General features: G+C 41.8%; 1 protein-coding gene across 2 annotated transcripts in view; it reads right to left on the reverse strand.

The window, feature by feature from the left end:
- The window catches only part of KCTD1 (potassium channel tetramerization domain containing 1), a 96,753-nt gene that overhangs the window by 26,250 nt on the left and 49,247 nt on the right, over positions 1-21,256 (reverse strand). For both annotated transcript variants that reach the window (XM_025365656.1, XM_025365655.1), the window contains exon 2: positions 20,918-21,096. In XM_025365656.1, coding sequence (XP_025221441.1) covers positions 20,918-21,081 — 164 coding nt within the window. In that variant the 5' untranslated portion in view covers positions 21,082-21,096. The remainder of the gene's footprint in view (positions 1-20,917; positions 21,097-21,256) is intronic.

Raw genomic sequence — 21,256 nt, forward strand, 5'->3', positions numbered from 1 at the left:
CTTCCACCAATTTCTTTTTGTTTTTTAAGGATGATCATTACTATTTTAACTAACTTTTTTTTATTTTTTAAAACATTTTATTTTGAACAATTTCAAACTTACGCCAAAGCAGAGAAAATAATAGAATGAACCCCCATATGACCATCAACCAGCTTCAAAAGCTGTCAATTCCTGGTTAATTTTGTTTCAACTCTACCTCTGTGCCTCACTCTCCTTTCAACTGGTAATTCTGAGGTAAATCTCAAACACTGTATTATTTTACTGTACATATCTCATAAACTAGTAAGATTAGAAAGTTCACTAAAAATATGTTCACTAAAAAAAGTTCATTAAAAACAACAGATACTGAATTCCACTGTTAATACTAGCTTTTTAATATTAGCATTCTGAGGCCGGGCATGGTGGCTCATGCCTGTAATCCCAGCACTTTGGGAGGCCGAGGCAGGCAGATCCCAAGGTCAGGAGTTCAAGATGAGCTTGACCAACATGGTGAAACCCCATCTCTACTAAAAATACAAAAATTAGCTGGGCGTGGTGGCGTGCACCTGTAATCCCAGCTCCCCGGGAGGCTGAAGCAGATAATTGCTTGAACCCGGGAGACGGAGGTTGCAGTGAGCCAAGATCGCGTCACTGCGCTCTAGCCTGGGCAACAGAGCGAGACTTTGTCTTAAAAAAAAAAAAAATAGTGCTCTGTTGATTACTCTTGTTTATAGAGCAAGTAATGCAAGACCTAATCTCTGAGGAAACCAAGCTTATTTGGTGGGAAGTGAGTCTGGTTTTCTCCACTCTCCCTGGCATCGTGTGCTGTCCATACTGTGCATTAAAGAATAGTCTTAAGTCAAAGAGAGTATAGGGCTAGGATCCTACATTTGGCTTAGTGTGAATCATTCATTAAGAATTTTTTTCTTGTGTATTCATTCATTTTATGAACCTGATTTCTCTAATTTCCTGTGACTCAGGTTCTTAAGAATTTCTCTTTCTTTCTTGTGTAATCATTCAGTTACTCATTCACTCTTTCCACCAGTATTAGTGGGGGCTCACTATGCCAGATACAGGGGATGCAGTAGTAAATCAGCCACAGTCCTTGCTTTTGTGGAATTTAAGTCGTCGGGGCTGGGAGTGCAGGTCAGGTACAGTGTGATCAAGTGTGTCACTGGGTGTGTACAGTGGGCTCAGGAGGTGCACCTGGATCACCTAACTCAATCTGGGGTTGGCAGGGAAGAAAGAGAAAGCTCATCGGAGACCTGAAGGAGAAGAAGTTGGCCAGGTACAGGGGCGGGAGGTAAGGTTAGGTAAGCAGGGAGAAGGGTGGGGAAGATACAAAGGCTTGTAGCCAAACCCTGCCACGTGATTACTCTCTATTGGGGTGTAGTCAGGCTGGCTGAGAAACGAGGCTGGAGCAGCAGAAGCCAGATTGTAAAAAGCCATGTGAGCCGGGTCAAGGAGTTTAGATTTGGTCTCAAGGGCAATGGGGACTGGTGTCAGGCTATGTTGTCAGGGACAGTAAGTAAAAGAGCACATTTAGGAGTGAGACAGAGTCAAGATGCCACATCTGAAATCACACCTTCTCACAGACACAGCTTCTGGCTTACCCAAATCCTGTCTGTTTTGCCTTGCTTTGACTACGTCATTTGCATAATGCAGTGGTCTTTAACCCTGGCTACACGGTGGCATCACCTGGGCAACTCTGAAAAAATAATGATGCTGGCTCCCCACCCCCAGCTATTCTGATGTAATTGGTCAGGAATGAAGCCCAGGCATCTGTATTTCTTTAAAAAAACTCTGTAAGTCTCAACTGAGTTGACAACCAGTGTAAAGGAGGTTGAGCAGAGAGACGAAAGAGGAGGCAAGTAAATCTCAATGGAGACCCTGTCATTCTGAAGTGTCACAGCATACTTTCTCAAACTGTGAAGGATCTCCAGGACAACCAAGTTCAGCCTCTCATTTACAAATGGAGACACCAAGTCCCAAATATATAACACTCAAGGACGCATGGCTGGATAGGCACAGAGCTGGCTCCAGACCCCAGCATGCTGCCCCTGTGGTGATCGGCACAATGGTCAAGTTCAAGCCTACGGGGGACAACGGCTTTAATGCCAGTTACTACTCATTGAATAGCATTATGTGCCAAAGAGTGAGCTGACTGCTTTAAGGGTTTGTATCTCATTTAATCTTTACAATGAGGTCAAGGAGATCATTGGTAGACTGAGAAGATACCCTACACTGAACAGAACCAAACCAAACTGAAACACCCCAAGACTTCTTAGTTCCTTTCAAACTGCTGTTACAACTGTAAAGAGGTCTGAGGAGGGATGGGAAAGAGAATTCCCAGGGAAATGGAAACCTCTGAGAAGAGTAGTATACGTGAGGCTTCATCTCCATTTACCTTGCAGCTCTTGTTCCATTATGTGCCGTGTCCCTACACTTAATCCTGAAAACTCTTATGGGATTTGTCGCTTTACAGCTAAGGAAGTTTAGCTTGAAGAGGCTGCCAACTCTGCCGAAGCTGCCTTCTGGCTCCAGGCTCTATATACCCCACCCTTCCCATACTGCGCTGTCTAGGGCACCCCATGCCACCTCATGCACCAAGGCATGTAACTCAACACCAGGCCCGGCTTTACCGAGAGGCCAGCAGGTTAATCCTTCCAACTCTCCCCTGCGGTCCATGCATGGTAATTACAGAGGGAGGGCTCATCTGCATTGTTGCAGGATCGACCAACCCAGAGTGGGCGGAGGCATCCTGCTCAGGGGTGAGGCTGGGGAAACAAGTGCAAAGGGAAGGGCACCGGTGGTTGGGCTCTTTTATCCATTTGGCTTTCCTTTGCCAAGAAATGCCTTTTTTCCTCTACGTCTAGGCTTCCAAGCCGTGGGAAATATGGTTTGGATTTTAGGAAAAGATTTCATTTAGATTCTGGTCCAGATTTATTTTGCTGGCCAAGAGATTCAGAGGCTACTTACAAATGACATCTTTAGCATTTGGAGATATTTAATTACAAAAGTGATACCTGCTCATGTTGTCAACGGGAAAAGTATAGAGGGTGAAGCAGCAGCAAAACAGAAGAACAATCTGCTGTGAGCCCACCACTCAGCAGGGAATTACTTTTTAAAATCTGATTTAAAGAGTATTTTTCTTTCTTTCCTTTTTCATTTTTGTTTGAGAGTGAGTCTCGCTCTGTTACCTAGACTGGAGTGCAGTGGCATGATCTCGGCTCACTGCAACCTCTGCCTCCCGGGTCAAAGTGATTCTCCTGCCTCAGCCTCCTGAGTAGCTGACATTACAGGCACCTGCCACCACGACCGGCTAATTTTTGTATTTTTAGTAGAGTTGGGGGTTTCACCATGTTGGCCAGGCTGGTCTTGAACTCCTGACCTCAGCTGATCCTCCCGCCACAGCCTCCCAAAGTACTGGGATTACAGGCATGAGCCACTACTTCTGGCCTAATGAGTATATTTCTATTGAACCATTTTGTTTTTGGAAGCACTTGTAGCTTTATACATTTGTATGGCTACTAATTTGCATTCCCAACCAACTTTGTTTCCTAATGTCTGAAACCTAAGATAGATAAATCCAGGGTGGAGGCTGGGTGAAGGTGTGGAAGTTGTGTGCATGCACAATGGAGATTGTGTGTGTGTGTATGTGTGTGTGTGCACATAAGAGGCATGTGCAGAGCTGACACCACAGGTGCAACCTAAACTCAGGACAGCAGGAAGGGAAGGAGTCCTGGAAAGAGGAGATGGTGTTGCAAACAAAGGGTTCCTTTGCCTCCTTTCTGCTGAGATGAGAGAGGAACGAAACAAAGTGGGTGGAAGGGAAGGAAATGCTAGGTTAATACGTGAAACCTTTGGAAAAATAGGGGTTCAATATTGTATTCTCCCTGTGTTTGCAAATATTTTTAAATGTCCATAATAAAACGTTTTTCTGTTAGAAAAGGGAATGCGATGCTGGAGATAATTATAGTGTAAAAAATATCATTAGTCAATTAGTTGTTTCAGAAGTCTGCATTATCATAAACAGCATTTAATTCCTTTAAAGTATTATAACTGTTAAAAATTCCAGGAATAGCTCTTTAAGATTTCCAGACTCAAGAAATTTCATCTATATTTCATGAACACAGATAAAAATTAAGTCAGAGCTTGTTACAGAAATGGATAGGAGTAATTTAAGAGAAGGGGGAAATACCTTCTAAGTAAAAACAAACAAAACAAATTATATCTACTTATGAGGATATAATGTTTCTAGTACCTGTTCCCTGAGGTGGCATCATTTTCTTAAATGATACATAGAACTGAAGAAAGTAGGGGAGAAAGGAAAGGCAAGTTTGAAATATAAGAAAAAGTATGAGCGCAATAACAAGTCAGGAACTCGGCGTTGTGGAGAATCCATCACAGGGCCACTCAGGTAGCTGATTCGCCAGTAAGCTTATTAATCCTCCCCTGACTGTGGTTAGAACATTTTTAAAAATTAGAGGGTTACACTGCCTTTTTACTATGAAAAGTACTATTACAATGAAACTGAACTTTTTAAGAATTGACATAAGTAGACTTTTTGTTTCTTCATTTACTGAATGCCCACCATGTTCCCTGTGCTCTTTGGGGCCTTAAACTGGGCATGATATGGTCCCACTGGGTGTCATGGAAGGACAGAGGAGAGGGAACCAGCTGGCCTAGGCAGGCAGGGCAGGCCTCCTGCTGGAGGCGATGACTGCAGGGTCTGGAGTAAGGGGAAGTGCACAGGGGCTTGGAGAAGAGATTTTAGCCTGGGGGCTCAGCTGGAGAGAGGCCACAGAGGCAGGAAAGAACATGATGTGTGATGGGCGAGGTACAGACACAGCCAGTGAAGAGCATTTCTCTCAGTATTGACCTGAGCGGCACCATTATTCACAAGAGTTTTGGCACAGCCCTTCAGTCATGTCTTAGGAACTTCCTGGCATGTTCAGCTCCAAGACCCATAGACCTGGGTTTGAAACTTGCCTTGAGTTTTGATTTCTTCACCTGAGCAATGGGATAATACCTACCTCAAATAATTCTCATGAGGAATAAGTGGATATCTAATAAGCCCTTCATTGAACTGAGTGTTCATCTGTGCAGGGCACACTATAGAGTCTTGACACCTCCATGAGGTAGGTACTGTTATCCCCATTTTACAGGCAAGGACACCTGGCCAACTAATCAACGGTGAGGCCACATTTCACAACCAGGCGGCTGGACCACAGGGTCCAGCTGGGACCCAAATCTTCACTGTGGCCATTCTACTGCTCAGTAAAACACTGTGCATGGCCTTGGTAAATGCTGCAGATGTGCATCCTTGGGAGATGATGTGCTATGCCAAAACAGAGTTCTGACTGAACAGAAAATCCTGCATGCATCTTGAATTGAAAGAAAACTTTTAAGATCACCTGGGCCTGTTCTCTGACTTGAGTGTTTAAACATGATTTCTAGGGCAAATGGCTATTTGTCTAAGATCAGTCCAGGATCAGATCATCATAACCTTTCTGGGTAGCCCAATTTAGTATTTTTTTCAGCTAGAACAGTTTCTGTTTAGGTTTTCCCTTGCTTTTTATTTGGGCAGGCGAGCACGAACATATGCACAGAGCCTGCCCCCACAGCCCACGCCCACCCTCCTCCCAACACTGTTCTATATTTGGAGGTATTTCTGACACACTCCTTAGTCTCTTCTCTTAATTTAAAACTCCATAATTTGTTTTCCATTTCACAATAATAATTACTATTCAGAGAAAAAAATGTTAAAATAGCCAACATGTATTAAGCGTATCAAGTACTCCGCTAAAAACTTTATGGATTATCTAATTTAATCTTTTTTTTTTTTTCTTTTTGCCCAGGCTGGAGTGCAGTGGCATGATCTCGGCTCACTGCAACCTTCATCTCCTGGGTTCAAGTGATTTTCCTGCTTCAGCCTCCTGAGTACCTGAGATTACAGGTGTGCGCCACCATGGCCAGCTGATTTTTGTATTTTAGTAGAGATGGAGTTTCACCATGTTGGCCCCCATGTCTTGAACTCCTGACCTCAAGCGATCTGCCCCACTTGGCCTCCCAAAGTGTTGGGATTACAGGTGTGAGCCACCGTACCCGGCCCTGATTTAATCTTATTGCAGCTCTATAAAGTATTTTGATTTTCCTGATGGAGAAACTGAGTTACAGAGCTATCGAGTAACTTGCCAAGGGTTTCTGAGCTACATAGTCTATTGTCCCTGAAAAGTGAGGGCCAGCCCATGCTCGAAGCTGTCCCTGACTCACAGTGTCCGTCTGTCCCAGAAGTCCCAGCTCCTTTCCTGCTCTGGCACCTCCTGCCAATCTTTCTTCATGTCGCAGTTGTGCTCTTTGTTACAGAACAAACTCTTTTGCATGTGTTCCCAATGAACTTAATCTGCGTTGGAAGGACTGTTCCTATTCCTGGGTTTCCCAGTATTAGCAACCCTAACTACTGGACTGGGGCCTTCCTGTGTGAAGAAACATTCTTGATTCTTCATCTGTGGTGTCAACAGCTCTAACAAATGGAACAGACTCTGGGCCCATCCCCATGTGACTGCTGCTCTCCAGGTGGCCCCATCTCTCCCTATTTTTTGATTATTTCCCTTGGTGTTTTACTGTTCCAGACTGTTGGAATTGACTTATATGTCACTGCGGTCACTTCATATAAAAACGTCAGATTAATTATATGGCACTATGAGAGGAGTATGGCCAAGCCAGCTATATGTATTTTCAATTTTACAATTTTTCCCACTTGCAATCATGCCAGCAAAAGAACAGCCTACAATGAAAGTATTTAAACCTTTTGCTTTTTACCTATACTTGAAAAAGCAGAGGCTTAACACAGTGCTTAATTCAGAAAAAGAGAACTAGAAAATAGATGTAATTTACTTACAGACTAGGTAAATACTTTTTGGACACCTAACAGAAAATATTTGGAAGCAAATAACTGAATCTACCCTGATTCCTTCACACCCCTACTTTATCCCTCCATACTCAGACACACACACACACACAACTTCATTGATGGTATCAGTCAACAGAATATCTCTTCAAATATTTACAGTATTGAAACGTGGTTGGATGAATGAAAAGGAATGAATTATTCTGTCGTTTATGATGTTAGAGTGACTAGGAAGCTTAAAAACACATTCAGAAGCTACGCCTTGCAATGACCAAGTCAAAGGCAGGAGACAGCCTCAGGACGGTGAGCTATATCTCTTGAAAAGGAGGACAGAAAGCTGAAAATTGGACAAGAATCCTAATACACAACTTCAAAAGTATATAGACATTTTAAAGAATCTATACCCAACATTTTAAGAATGTCTAATTGCTTCTTCAAATCACCGTGGAGGATGAGGCTTTATGCTCTGAGAAGCTTTTAAGGTTTCTAATTTATGTCGCAAGCTTATTTAGATAGTCACCAAATCAAAATGACATGTGAAAAATATTAAGTTTATATCAGCTCATGATTCAAAGACAACACTTGTGGGTGTGTGTGGTTGGGAAATACCCAAGAAGGCGCTGACAGCATTCTGCCCTTGGGTGCACTGTGGCCAACAATGCGCGGTCTGTAGGTGTGTGTCTTGTGCAACCGTCTACGCCCTTCTAGGCTTAGTCGTGGTTTATCATAGTTCAAAAATTTACCCAGAGGCCCCAAGCCAGTCCATAGCCATGCTAGGTGATAGGAATATCTATCAATATTTCTTCCTACCCCTCTAACAAAGAACAGAACCAAGCCCTAACCTGAAAATCATTGAAAGAAATAAGTTTCCCAGCTAACAAGGATTCCTCATTTTTTTCCCCTTCCTTTTAAGATGATCATGTATAGACACTGACAAGTTTTATTAGTAGTTTGATGACTTCACTTCCCATAACTTGTGGTTTCCACTAGCTTTTCATTCAGAAGGCCTGGGTGCGAAAGAAATACTTCTCTCATTTAAAAATCTGCATAAAGAATTATCAGTGGGTTCCTCCAGAGCCTGACACCTGGTGTACTTGGAAATACAAACCATATCTTCCCTGTTCAGCTTTTCCAATCGTTAGAGACATCAAGCTAGGGTGAAGAATGGAACTTCATTTTTTTTAACGTGGTTTCCTAGGTTTTCTTAGTTGTTACAACAACCTTTATTCCAGTCCATTTTCTCTGAATTCCAACCTTAATACTACTTTGTTCCTTCTGCAATGTATCATCAAAATGATGATGTTTTAATAAAGTACCTTCTTTAGGGCCCGTAAGATTACAGATCCGTGGGATACACTTAAAAGAGCATTGTTATTTTTTTTTTCTTTTATATTGACTGTTTGTGTTGCTTTCGGACTAGAAGAGTTTTCCGTTTTTAGCTAAGCTCTAAAGCCCTCAGGACTTTTTAGCTTTTTTTTTGAAAATCAATTTTTGGCGGGGTCGGAGGGGCCTCACCACGTTTAATGAGGCTGGGTGGGAGTTCTGGAACACACTCAGCTCCGATCACAGAAACAAGTTCGGGCGAGCTCAAATTCACCCTTCAGCTATGAAGCCCTCCCAGCCTGGCAAGGTTTGCCACTGTTTGAAAGTGGTGGTTAGCTGTTATGTACGGTTGTAATTTATCTTCTGAATATGGAGAACACAATAAGAAAAGTTGCATAAGAATAAAAATAATCATTACCACCAGAAAAGATAAACAGCAATGTTATTACTAAGCAAACTGACACTGGGCATTTGATACTCGGTAGCAGCAGGAAGCCATTATCCAGCGACAGTGTCTTTTCCACTGATACCACGTCTTGAATAGATTCAGACAGTCGGGCAAATAGCTGATACGATTGTGGCACTGAAATATGATTTTTAAAAAACATTTTCATTTGCAAATGTCACTGCCATCAGATTGGAGCTTCCAGGTGCCTACTTTTGAAATACGAATGCATGAAAAACAGACATCTTGTAAGATTACACCTGACTCTCATCCCCTGCCCGGACCAGGACCATCCTGGGTACCTCTGAAAGGCAGCACAGAAAACATTCTGCACCCACGCAGCTGGCTGCTTTGGGGACAAACTGTCACCACTTCCTATCTCCAGGCAGCTTGAGAGTCATCTTTCAGAAGCCAAATGTTGGTAATTCATCGAACTGAGGCTACAAATCCTGCATTTTTAGTAAAAAGAAATGGTATTTTTATAGGCGATTTCTATAACAATAATAGACTGAACTGTCTGGTAGATGTGGTGGCCCAGACTCTTCTCCTAACATAGCTCATGTTTCAGTGGAGGGCGTTTATGTGGCAGTTTTGTGGACCCATGAGATCTCTTTCAGAGGGACTTTCTGATACTACTCATAGGAAGTTTGGGTTATTTATTTATTTCAGAGAGAGTGTTTTCCAGTGTTTCCCGGACTGGTCTTGAACTTCTGGCTTCAAGCGATCCTCCTGCCTGGCTTCCCAAAGTGCAGGGATTCCAGGCCACTGTGCCTGGCCTGTTTTCTTTTTTTAATCCTGAATATTTAAATGAAAATTATAACATCATGGTTTTGGGGTGTGAATAAATGCTTCTTTTTGGGAATTGGGGACAAAGGTTATTTTCCACATTGGCCTAATAAAAAACATTTCCCCAGCTTGAGAATAACTTGTACGGGATTTTCTTCCAGCCTAGCATACATATAGCACAGATATCCTTGAAAGGAGATGCGTGAGATTCGTGGGCTGGGCTGTCTGAAATAACATCTAAAATATTAAACCCCTTTGAATGGAACTGTTCTCAAGACACAGTAAAGTGGAGCATATTTGTCACATGTTAACGTTGTAAGAGATTATCTGAATCTTCTATGAAATGCCTATGAATTTTTCAAACGAGTAATTCGATCACATGGTTTATTATTATAGAAGTTCTTTCTGGTATGATGAGGGTAAACTCAAAATACGATGAAAAAAACAGAGCAAAAATGCCTGGGGTGTTGCTCAATGATATTATTCATGACTGATCAAAAACGAGTACAGTCAGTATTATTGTCCCAAGCGACGTGGATCGTGCCAGAGTCAATAGGAAAGGCCTCACTCTGCCAGTGAGTCTGCTGCCACACCACCATGGTGCCCACGGTACTGCACGGTGATGCGTTTACATGCCATCACCTTTCTCTGCAGCTCACGTGCTCCGACCTGGAGAGGCATGTGGATTGCGGGAAAACTTATTAAAACTAAAGATTTCCCTCACAACCTGGGAGATATAGATTAAGTAAACAGCAGGTGGAAACTCAGGAATCTGCATCGTCTGAAGTACCCTGAGATGACCCTGATACAGGGGGATTAGGGAAAAGCTATCAACTGGAGGAAAGCACTCTGAAGGCAGGGATCACTGTTCTGTTAATCTGGTCCATTGCTCTTTCCCTCCAGGATAGTGAGACCAGAAAAATCCTTTCTGGTTTGTGCCTTGAATTAAAAACGATGTAAATCTTTGCTACCCATATGAAACTAGGCCAGGCAGGTCCTAAGGCTACTCTAGCACCTAAGACTCAAACTGTTTGACTTTCACGCTGCAACTGTCCTGGGGTGGCTGAGTTGCTCCAGGACATAAAGGGAGATACTAAGCAAAATTCATTCACATTCAACAAATATTTATCAAGCATTTGCTCCATGCCAGGCACCAAAGACTACTGGTGGATCTATTATCTGTTTTAAAACCTAGGGCATAGGTTTGGAGGTCTTTTTTTTTTTTTAGGTAGAGTCTTGCTGTGTCACCCAGGGTCTGGAGTACAGTGGCATGATCTCGGCTCACTGCAATCTCCGCCTCCCAGGCTCAAGCGATTCTTATGCCTGAGACTCCCAAGTAGCTGGGACAACAGGTGCATGCCACCATGCCCAGCTAATTTTTGTATTTTTAGTAGAGACAGGATTTCACCAGGTTGCCCACGCTGGTCTCAAACTCCTGAGCTCAAGTGATCCGCCCACCTCAGCCTCCCAAAGTGCTTGGATTACAGGTGTGAGTCACCGCACCTGGTCCAGAGGGCATATTTTTACAATAAAAATTTAAACAAAGTTTCCTGGATTGGTGTGTGAGTGTGTGCATGCATGCATGCTTATGCGTGTTCCGTGTAGGAGTGTGAACCTTGAGGGTTGCACTGGTTGATGCATTGGCGGGGTGTTTTGGGGTCTACTGTTCCATCAGTAACAAGAAAGGAGGGCACAGCAGGAGGGTGGTGACTAACACAGCCACGGGCCTCAATCCTCCCAGCCTGGGGAGCAGCCCTCAGTACCCCAGTGTTGTCAAGTGCACCATTCTTTCTGGTGGGCACACCGTGCAAGGATCGAAGCTGGTCACTGACTGTTGCTAACAACTTTCTCTTCATAGGTACAAACAGCAAGCCATCAGACAAGTGGCAAGGTCACTGGTCCAAAGTCAACTTTGTCCCTGGCTGCAGGCAGACCTGTACACTGGACATATGGGCCTGAAAGAAAAGGACTTCAGAAACCCACAGGCAAATAAGAACAAGACCCACTTATCCCATTGCCCAGTCCAAGGCGGTCCTTTCCAAACTGTTCCAAGTCATGACACACACAGAAAATGATGGTGCCGTATTTGTATGACACTAGGGTAGCAAGAATTTTGTTCACGGCAGGAAGTGACTGGCCTGGAGCTCTGGCTGCCTTGGGGGCTGAAGGGCTCCACAAGGGTAACCCATGTCCCAGCACTAACGGAGATGCCCTTGGCTAGTGAATAAGGTGAAGGCTGCCTTGAGAAGAAAGTGGCTTGAAATATCGTAGACAATTTGACCTTTTGTCTAAAAACCACTCTGAGAACACAGTTCCAAAAGGGGTGTGTTGGATTATACAGCTGAACATGGGAAACATTAAAAAATCCTGTGCCCAGGACCTGCCCCAGACCAATACAATTGGGATCCAAAGAGCCCACTTGGGCTGGGCACAGTGGCTGATGCCTATAACCCTGGCACTTTGGGAAGCCAAGGAGGGAGGATCACTTGAGCCAGGAGTTTGAGACCAGCCTAGGCAACAAAGTGAGACCTCGTCTCTACAAAAACATAAAAAATTAGCCAGGCGTGGTGACATGCACCTGTAGTCCCAGTTACTCGAGAGGCTAAGATAGGAGGATTGCTTGAACGTGGGAGGTTTATGCTGCAGTGAACTGTGATTGTACCACTGTACTCCAGCTGGGGCAATAGAGTGAAAAAAAAAAATTGGAATCTTTGAGGGGTAGAGGCAGGCAATTTTTTGTTGTTGTTATTGAGTCCCAGTTGATTCTAACCTGCCCCTAAGTTTGAGAACCATTGTTATCAGGCTGGGAGCCCTGGCTCATGCCTATAATCCCAGAACGTTGGGAAGCTAAAGATGGTGGATCGCTTGAGCCCAGGGGTTCAAGACCAGCCTGGGCAACATGGTGAAACCCCGTCCCTATAAAAAATTAAAAATTAACCAGACATGGTGGTGTGTGCCTGTAGTCCCAGCTACTCGGTGGGAGGAAGGCTTGGGCCTGGGAGGTAGGATCATGCCACTGCACTGCAGGCTGAGTGACAGAACAAGACACTGTCTCAAAAAATAAAAATAAATAAAAATAAATAAATAAAGAGAACCATTGTTATCAAAGAGGAGGAAACAATAAACATCGTGGAGTCAGAGTGGGAGCTGGAGGCCTGGCTCTTACCCCATTTCCCAAAGAAGACTGACTCTTAAGGTGAAGTCACTTAACCTCTCAGAGTTTCAGGGCTCTTCTCTGTAGGGATAGAGGGATAAATACAGTATCTACCTATAAGGTTATACATGAAAATATATGCAACGAAACCAGCCCAGCCTTTACATTTCACTTTATAATTTGAATAACGTTACTCAATTATTTTCCCTTCGCTCTTTGGAGGATCTGGCCTCTGAATACAATATTTTACCCAATCATTAATTTATATATGGAACAAACTTTTGAATGTTCACCTGTGGCTGGGATGCTACCAGGTCCCAAGGATACAGGATGAAAAATAAGTGAGAAAGGGCTTTCCAGGGAGACGGTTTCTGTCTATGATGAGACTAAGTTTTGGGTAAGTGAGAAGTTACTGGAAGTTGAGCGTATGATCCGGAGTCCCGCCCTAAGTTATTTCACATTAGGATACCCAGTATGACTCATCTGGCCATCAAAGGCTCTGGCAGGGATGCAAATGTGGGATGTCTGTGGCTAGCAGAGTGGCCTTCACCTTCACAGATCCAGTGTGATGTGTGATAGTGACAAAGTCTGCTTCTAAATCTAAACTAACATGAAAACTAGATTTTGTCTTGAAAATACAGATGAACAAATAAAGATGTATTTTTGGGGGAAAAAACATGTAGGAATAAAACTAGTTTTAATATAGGCAGAAAACGATATGTCAAAGTGGGCCTATTTATCATGTGTGTTCTTTTTGTTTCTTGTTCTAGAAAAAGAACACCTAGATGTCACACTTCCATCTGGACGTTCTTTTGCTTTTTTGAAAAATGTTTGTGGGTACATAGTAGGTATATATATTCATGGGGTACATGAGATACTTTGAAACAGGCATGCAATGCATAATAACCACATTGTGGAGAATGGGGTGTCCCTCCCCTCAAGCACTTATCCTTTGTGTTACAAACCATCCAAATACAACTTTTAGTTATTTTAAAATGTACAATTAAATTATGATTGACTATAGTCATTGTGTTGTGCTATCAAATACTAGGTCTTATTTGTTCTTTCTGGATACTTTCTGTACCCATTAACCATCCTCTCTTCCCCTCCACTCCCAGCCCACTACCCTAGTTGCCATTAGCAAAAAGCTCAATTACTTTTGCACCAACCTAAATATTTTTCTTAATATCACTACTCACTGAAACCTTGCTTACTGGTGGTTTACTTGTTTCCTGGCTGTCCTTCGCCCTCACCCAGGTAAACTATAAGAGCAAGGACTTTTGTTGGTAACTATGCACTGGGCAGATGAGGCGAATACAGTAAGTCTGTTGAAAGCATGAAAGAACAGGCCAGGCTCAGTGGTTCACACCTGTAATTCCAACACTTTGGGAGGCTGAGGTGGGAGGATCATTTGAGGCCAGGTGTTTGAGACCAGCCCTGGCAACACAGTAAGACCCCCATCTTTACAAAAAATATACAAATTAGCTGGGTATGGTGGTACATGCCTACAGTCCCAGCTACTCACGAAGCTGAGGTGGGAGGATCACTTAAGCCCAGGAATTTAAGGCTACAGTGAGCTATGATCCTGCTACTGCCCTCCAGCCTGGGTGACAGAGCAAGACCCTTTCTCAAAAAACAAAACAAACAGGACAAAACAAAAACAAACACAACAGAGGAAACTCCGGCACTGTATGGCATCTTTCCTTTAAATTATGCTCCAAGACTTATGAGCTAGATTACTTTAAAAATAAGGCCTTTTTTGTTCCCTAGTGGCAAAGGAAGTTTGCTGAATCTAGCAGTTGTGCAGGGTAAGTTACTGAAGGACTGGCTTTTCAGCACGAAACATAAAATCCAGTTTCATTTTTTTTTAAAGTCATTTGAAGCCAACCATTTCATTTACTCTTTACCTATATAACTGAGGAGCAATTTTGGAAAAGCAATATTGTAAGATGAAAAGAAGAGAGAGAGAAGAGGAAAATTTCTTCTATTACCCTGGAGAAACTTTCCATTTTTCATTTGCCAGGTGCTTTCCCCCCTTTTAAGTTCCTCCATAAACTAACTTTCTTTTTTCTTTTTTTAAAGATTAACTGATCTTACCAATCAAAACTGTTCATCATTTTATGCGTTTCCTTAAGACTTTTCATAGCAGCAGGGATATGCTCTCTTTCCATCTGTGCCGAGACTATATATTGAAGGTTGATTTCAACTCATCTAAAAATCCCTAATACCTATTCTGTGACTTTTACATTTGCTATTGACACTGAATTATAAAGCATGTGGATGTAGAGAGCAGGTTATAATAAAAAGCTCTCTATTCAATGCCATGCAGTGATTCCGAAAGCAAGTGCAGTGAATACATTGAATGCTTTTTTTTTTTTTTTGGCATTTCTGTTGAGATCCTAAAACAACGGCCTGCACGATGAGGCTGCTGGACCCATGTCTAGGAACTGTAGTGTTAAAACTGGAACTGTAAAGTCATAAAAAGTGATGGCACAGAATCCCCAACCTAATACAGGATTACAGCAAACTCCCTAGGCTGGCATACAACAATTACACAGAAAGCCAAATATTTGAATGCAATTATCCTCTGAACGTATGCACCAGTCCCTTAGTGTTGCAGTTGTCTGGTTTTCCTTTTGGTGTAGCTCCACATAAGCAATCCGGTAATGGCTAACACATCCGAGAGTGACGCACGCCAAAAGCTGGATTGCTGCTGGCAGGACACACATGTTTGGCATCTCCATTCTAAAGCTCCAAATACACACACCCCTGGGTGGCCATGGGTGTCGGCTGCAAGGCTGAAAGTAGAGTCTCTTGTGTTTTGCAATTACCTACATATGCCAGCGTGCTTAGTAACTCTACTGCTATTTAGAAGAGACCAATTTAACATAATCTACTTATGTGGGAGTTAACTCATGTACTGGGTTTAAAATATACAAAAGCTTTGTCAAGCAGTCAGGTTGGATGGCTCAGGGGACTGAAACATGAGATCTCGCCTTTTACCTCCAGGTCACTGGTTGACAATCAGTGCTTTTAGCTAAGACCCCTGTCTTATTACCACTTGATAGGTTCAACGAATTAGTAGTATCAGTCTACTTCTTGGTTTTAAAAATGGTTATCCACATCTGAATAACCATCAATACAGCTGCTATTAAGATTGTTTTTGTTGGAGGTGATAGTAGAGAATGAATAGACCTAACTTTGAAATCAGACTTGTGTCTTCTTTTAAAGCAGAAATAGAATGTATTTTCAATATTATGCATGTGGCTAAGAGGATATTTCAGTGTCACAGCAGATCTTAAAGAGGCCATATAATATGGTACCAATATTAATTACTTATGAAAAATTACTTAGTTACCTAGATCTTTTATTACCAATGATGTTAATAAAGGGTACCTTGGATTTTTGACTAAGATATAATCAGGTCTGTTCTTAAAATTTTCAGAGTCCAGGGCAACAGTGCGAGTAGAGGGTCTACTTTGCATACTTCTAGATATTTACAAGCTATAAATCAAGCTAACAAACTATTAATAAAATATGTTCTATCTTCTTTGTCCATTTATAATCCTTTTTTGATGGTGATCTATTTTTCTTGACTTAAAACATACTTATTTAAAGTGAAATTATTGCAGATCTGAATTGGGTGTTTTTCTTGGGGATTACAATTCAAAATGGCAGTGAGAATTGGAGACTCTTAGGATCCTCTGAAAGGAATCAGTGTTTACCACTGAGATGGTGGAGATTAACCTCTGTCTCAGAAACACCTCCTAAAGAGCTATTTTGCATCTTACATACACATTGGTTAAGACAAAGTACATTACTATGTAATACTTCAGTTAATTTGAAAACTTTAGTCCCTTTAGCTAAAAAAAACACCTGATGATGGAAATGAATAACAACATGAGTGGTTAACCGTGAGGTGTAAAAGTCAATTTACTCACTGAATCATTACTCAGGGTTTACAAGCTAAAAAAAAAAGCACGCCCGCACGCGCACACACACACACACACACACACACACAGGAACCACTGGTAACCTTGGTAATTAGAGAAATGAAGATTGAAAGCTATTTTCTTTTGGTGAAATGGCCATTATGAGATACATGAAATATTCATTGAGGAAGAGCCCTCCATTCTCTAGAAGGGATCATACATCTTGGTGCCATTCAGAGCCAGATGGTGAAAATCAAGACCTCTTTGGAAAACTGCAGAGGTTCCTATTTATTGGTCTGGAGCAGGGCCTTGCATGGCTTTTTAATGCTTCCCAGGTGCTTCTAATGTTTAGCTATATAGTCCACCATACTACTTTTTGGGGGACAAAGTTCTAAGGGTGCTCTTTAGCCAAGAGGGCAGGTTAAGTAGAGACAGAATTTTAAAAACACCTACAACATTTCAAAATGGAGTAAAGGTTCTTTGCAGGACCTCTGAAATTGTAGAAAGATAATATTACATCTTTTATGGTCACTTGTTACATACAAATTAGTAGTTTTAAACTACAAGTCTTTCCCTTGAAATCTAGGAAAAGCCCTCCTATCCTCTGCGTGACACTAAGGAAGAGGTAGGTGAGAGTGGAACCAGGGAATCCAAGAGGCTGGAGCAGAGAATGGTCCCATAGGGTAGGAAGGGTTTGACGCACCCCAGAATCTACAAAACTAATTGGAGTTATTTGTGATTCCATGGCCATGGGCAACCTAATGTCCTTGGATTTATCCAAGAGAGGTTAATAATATGCAAGAGATTTTCCCAGTAATTGGAAGGAGCACCTGATGCCTATGGGAAAAGCATGAAGAACTAGTTCTCTGTATCTTTGATTACTAAAATTTGTGTATGGGTCCCGTTAAATTGGATGTTGCTTTGAAATGAACATTTAATTACCTACAAAAATACGCCCTTCAAAACCCAAGAGGAAACAAAGCAATACCCGGTGGTCAATTCAACAGCAAAACCAGTGTTACCTGAGCAGTGTCATTTGCTTTAGTAATAGCAGCTGAAACAGAGGTTACCTTGTAAGGCTTGTTTCAAAGAGTCTTGACAAATTCTTAAAGATATCTCCTAATGATAAGGATGTCTCGGAACTTGTGACTGGCTTGGCTATTTAAGATAAAGGAGGAGAAGGTGCAGGCCAGGAGTCCCCCGAGATGGGAGTCATCCAGGCAAGAATCCAGATGTAAAGCTGTTTCCATGGCTAGGAAAGCAAGAAATGGAAAATATTTGGAATTTGAAAGACATTTTGAAAAGAAACAATTCCTGGGTTTGGCAGAAGATTAAGTATGAAGACAATATTATGTGTTGGGCACAGGGCCATGGTGTGCTTTTCATAATCACATTTAATCCTCCCAATAACCTTGCAAGGAGACCTATTTGTGCCTATTTTACATGAGAGACGACAGGTGTTCAGATATTAGACCTTTCCATAGCCAAAGAACTGTTCGCCATTTGCCAGCATCCAATCCTAGAACTAATGAATCACAAATTATTTTTGCTGTTGCTCCCGTGATCCTAGGACTCACTGGTGACAGAAAGCAGAGGGAAAGTCTAGGAAAGGAAGATCAACAATTCTATCTTTTCTAATCACATTGGTGAAAGAGACATTCACTTTTTGATGTATTTCAGTATCAGGTTGGGGGAGGGGGAGGTTTAGTGAGATGCTTTCATAAAAACATCTGTTTCATAGTTCAGCGCTGTCCAACAGAAATAAAAAGCAAGACACATGGAATTTTACATTTTCTAGTAGCCACGTTAAAAAAATCAAAAGAAACGAGTGAAATTAATTTTAATAATATGTTGTATTTAACTCAACATATTATCATTTCAACATGAAATCAACATAAAAATTATGAGTTTACATTTTTTTGGTACTAAGTCTTTAAAAATCAGTGTATATTTCACACTTAGACGATATTTCAATTTGGATTGGCCATATTTAAAGCGCTCAATAGCTGTACGTGGCTACTGACTACTGTATGACACAGCGCAGGTAAAGAAAGTGATGAGATCCATGCTATTTGATGCACGTTTCAGGGTGTGGATAAGAAGGAACAAAAGTAGACTCTTAGAAATATCCATGGAAAGATGGACTGAGAAAGAATCTCCAAATGGGACACTATATGAAGTCTTTACCTCATAATATATAGCGACAGAATAATGAAAGTAACAAATTATTTGAGAGACAGGAACTGAACGAATAGAGCCTCTCTCCCTCTATCTTCTACTTTGGCCAGCCCACCAAGTGATACTAGGGAGCTTCCTAGGGGCTAAACCCTGGGGGGAATGAGTCAGTGGAAGGAGACCCACCTAGTTACAACGAACATAGAAGAAAACCAATTGCTTAAGTCACAGAAAATGTAGTTTTTATTAACTTCCCTCCTGTCTCAAGGTTTAATTTTAAAAAACTGAAGCAAAAGGCCATCAGATCAGACCAGTAAATCTTGCTACAGTTTAAGGTTTGCTTTTTGTCTCTTAATATGCATTTTGTGACTTAAACCCTAGAATTAAGTGTTCATTTAAAGAGGCAGCTGTGATTTTCTGTAGTTGATGGTGGTATTCACAGAGGGTTGGAAGGAATGGAAATAGGCATTTTCAAAAAGAACACTACTTATATAACACAATACTTGAAAAATAAAGCCATTATTATAAAATGATTTTTTGTAGTCCCTATTCCAATATACTTAGGGAAGGTAGTGACTAAATAATAGTCATAGATGACTAATACGATCATTTCATTTTAAAGTATATAGTCTTTTGGATAATTGAACCAATGGAAATCTATTTTATTTAAAGCATTTCTATTGAAGAAATTAAATCTGGAAATTAAGAGAGAAAACATTTCATCTTTCTTCTTTTCAACCTTCACATTCTTTCATCAATTATCAAGTAATGGAGTGAGATTTTAAAACAAAATCAAAAAAGTCGGCCTTCATGTAGTATGCAAGGTGACAGTGACTTTTATGTCAGTGCTGTCTACTTAGACTGCAAGCTATCTGTTATCTGTCACTTCATAAGATATTCTTTAAAATGTGCCCTTCTGAAGCTCAAGGGCTTCATCAGAAACAGAGAACCACCCTGTTTCCTGACATTACCCCACATGAGTGCACGCCTCCTCCCCTATCCACCAGCAAAAAGCTTCCCTTACAGGATCTGGGCATAGCCCCCACATCTGGGGCAGAGCCAGGAGGGTTGTCCCAGGGTAGAAAGGAAATTATTTCTTTGAAACTCCTTTAGAATGGGTGGTTGGGGCCAGGTGCAGTGGCTCACACCTGTAATCCCAGCACTTTGGCCACGGCCAAGGTAGAAGAATTGCCTGAGGCCAGGAGTTCGAGACCAGTCTAGGCAACATAGTGCAACCCCGTCTCTACAAAAAATTTAAAAAAATTAGCCAGGTGCAATGGCTCACACCTATAGTCCCAGCACTTTCGGAGGCTGAGATGGAAGAATTGCTGAGGCCAGGAGTTCAAGACTAGCCTTGGCAACATAGTCTGTCCCTGTCTCTACAAAAAATAAAAAAAAAAATTAGGTGGGCATGGGGGCATGCACCTATGGTCTCAGCTCCCGGGAAGGCTGAGGTGGAAGGGTCACTTAAGCCCAGAAGGTCAAGGCTGCAATGAATCATGTTTGCACCACTGCACTCCAGCCTGGGCGACAGAACAAGACCCTGGCTGCAAAATAATAATAACAACAACAACAACAACAATAATAATAATAAAGAAATGGGTGGGCAGGGGCATGGGAGGAGATAAGTCATAAACATAAATGTATACTGCCTATTTGTAAATCACCCTTTATCTTTAAACAATTTGTATATTTATTTATCTACCTTAAGTTCGTAAGTTCCGTGGCCTGCCCTTTTTTTAAAACTATACTATTTTGGCTTCATGGATTTTTGCATACAGATCTAAATATAACGCCTCACTGCTGAGAATCTCTTTTTTTTTTTTTCTAGTCCACAAGTTGATGAACCAACTCATTTCCTATAAAATTATCAGAACCTATAAGAAAGCATGTTTTTAAAGAAGGAAGGAACGAAGGTGTTGGGGAGAAATCACCATCTTTTTTGTACTACATTGAGAAGTATGAATATCATTGTAGAGCAAAATATCACAGTATTCCATTCTCCTGTGACATTTTTACATGGACTCGACTAAGCTGCGGGTCCAATCCTGATTCGAAGACATCCAGCCTAGGCAGCAGGGTGGCTCACACACTTTCACGTCCTGCCCCCTGCCTCCACGAGGCTACGCTGCTATGCTTGTCAAAGGAAAAACAGTTAGGTTATCAAATACATGCACGTCAGAGTCTGATTTTTCAGTTTTTCAGATTACCTGGATTCAGGGTATTTGGTGAGGGTGGCCAGGCTGCTGGTGTACATGTGGCCGCCCACATCAATGTGGACAGGCGCATTGGATTTTGTGAGTTGTGCTGGAGTAGGGATGCCTTGGTTGTTCAGTGGAGATGCAGGGGATCTAGTGATCAGAGGTCTTGACATATTGGGCCGACTGTCCTACAGAGAGATAAGCAAGTTTAGACACTTTTTCTCTTTACAGCAGAAAGATAGGAAATACATATAGCATAAGGAATGAACAAGTGATTAACGATACTCATTCAGTAATAAAACCTGAAAAACCGGCAAGCTCTTGCTTTTGTTATCATGAGTATCAGAA

The sequence above is a fragment of the Theropithecus gelada genome, chromosome 18 (genome assembly GCF_003255815.1).
Source record: "Theropithecus gelada isolate Dixy chromosome 18, Tgel_1.0, whole genome shotgun sequence".
In the NCBI taxonomy this organism is placed as follows: Eukaryota; Metazoa; Chordata; class Mammalia; order Primates; family Cercopithecidae; genus Theropithecus; species Theropithecus gelada.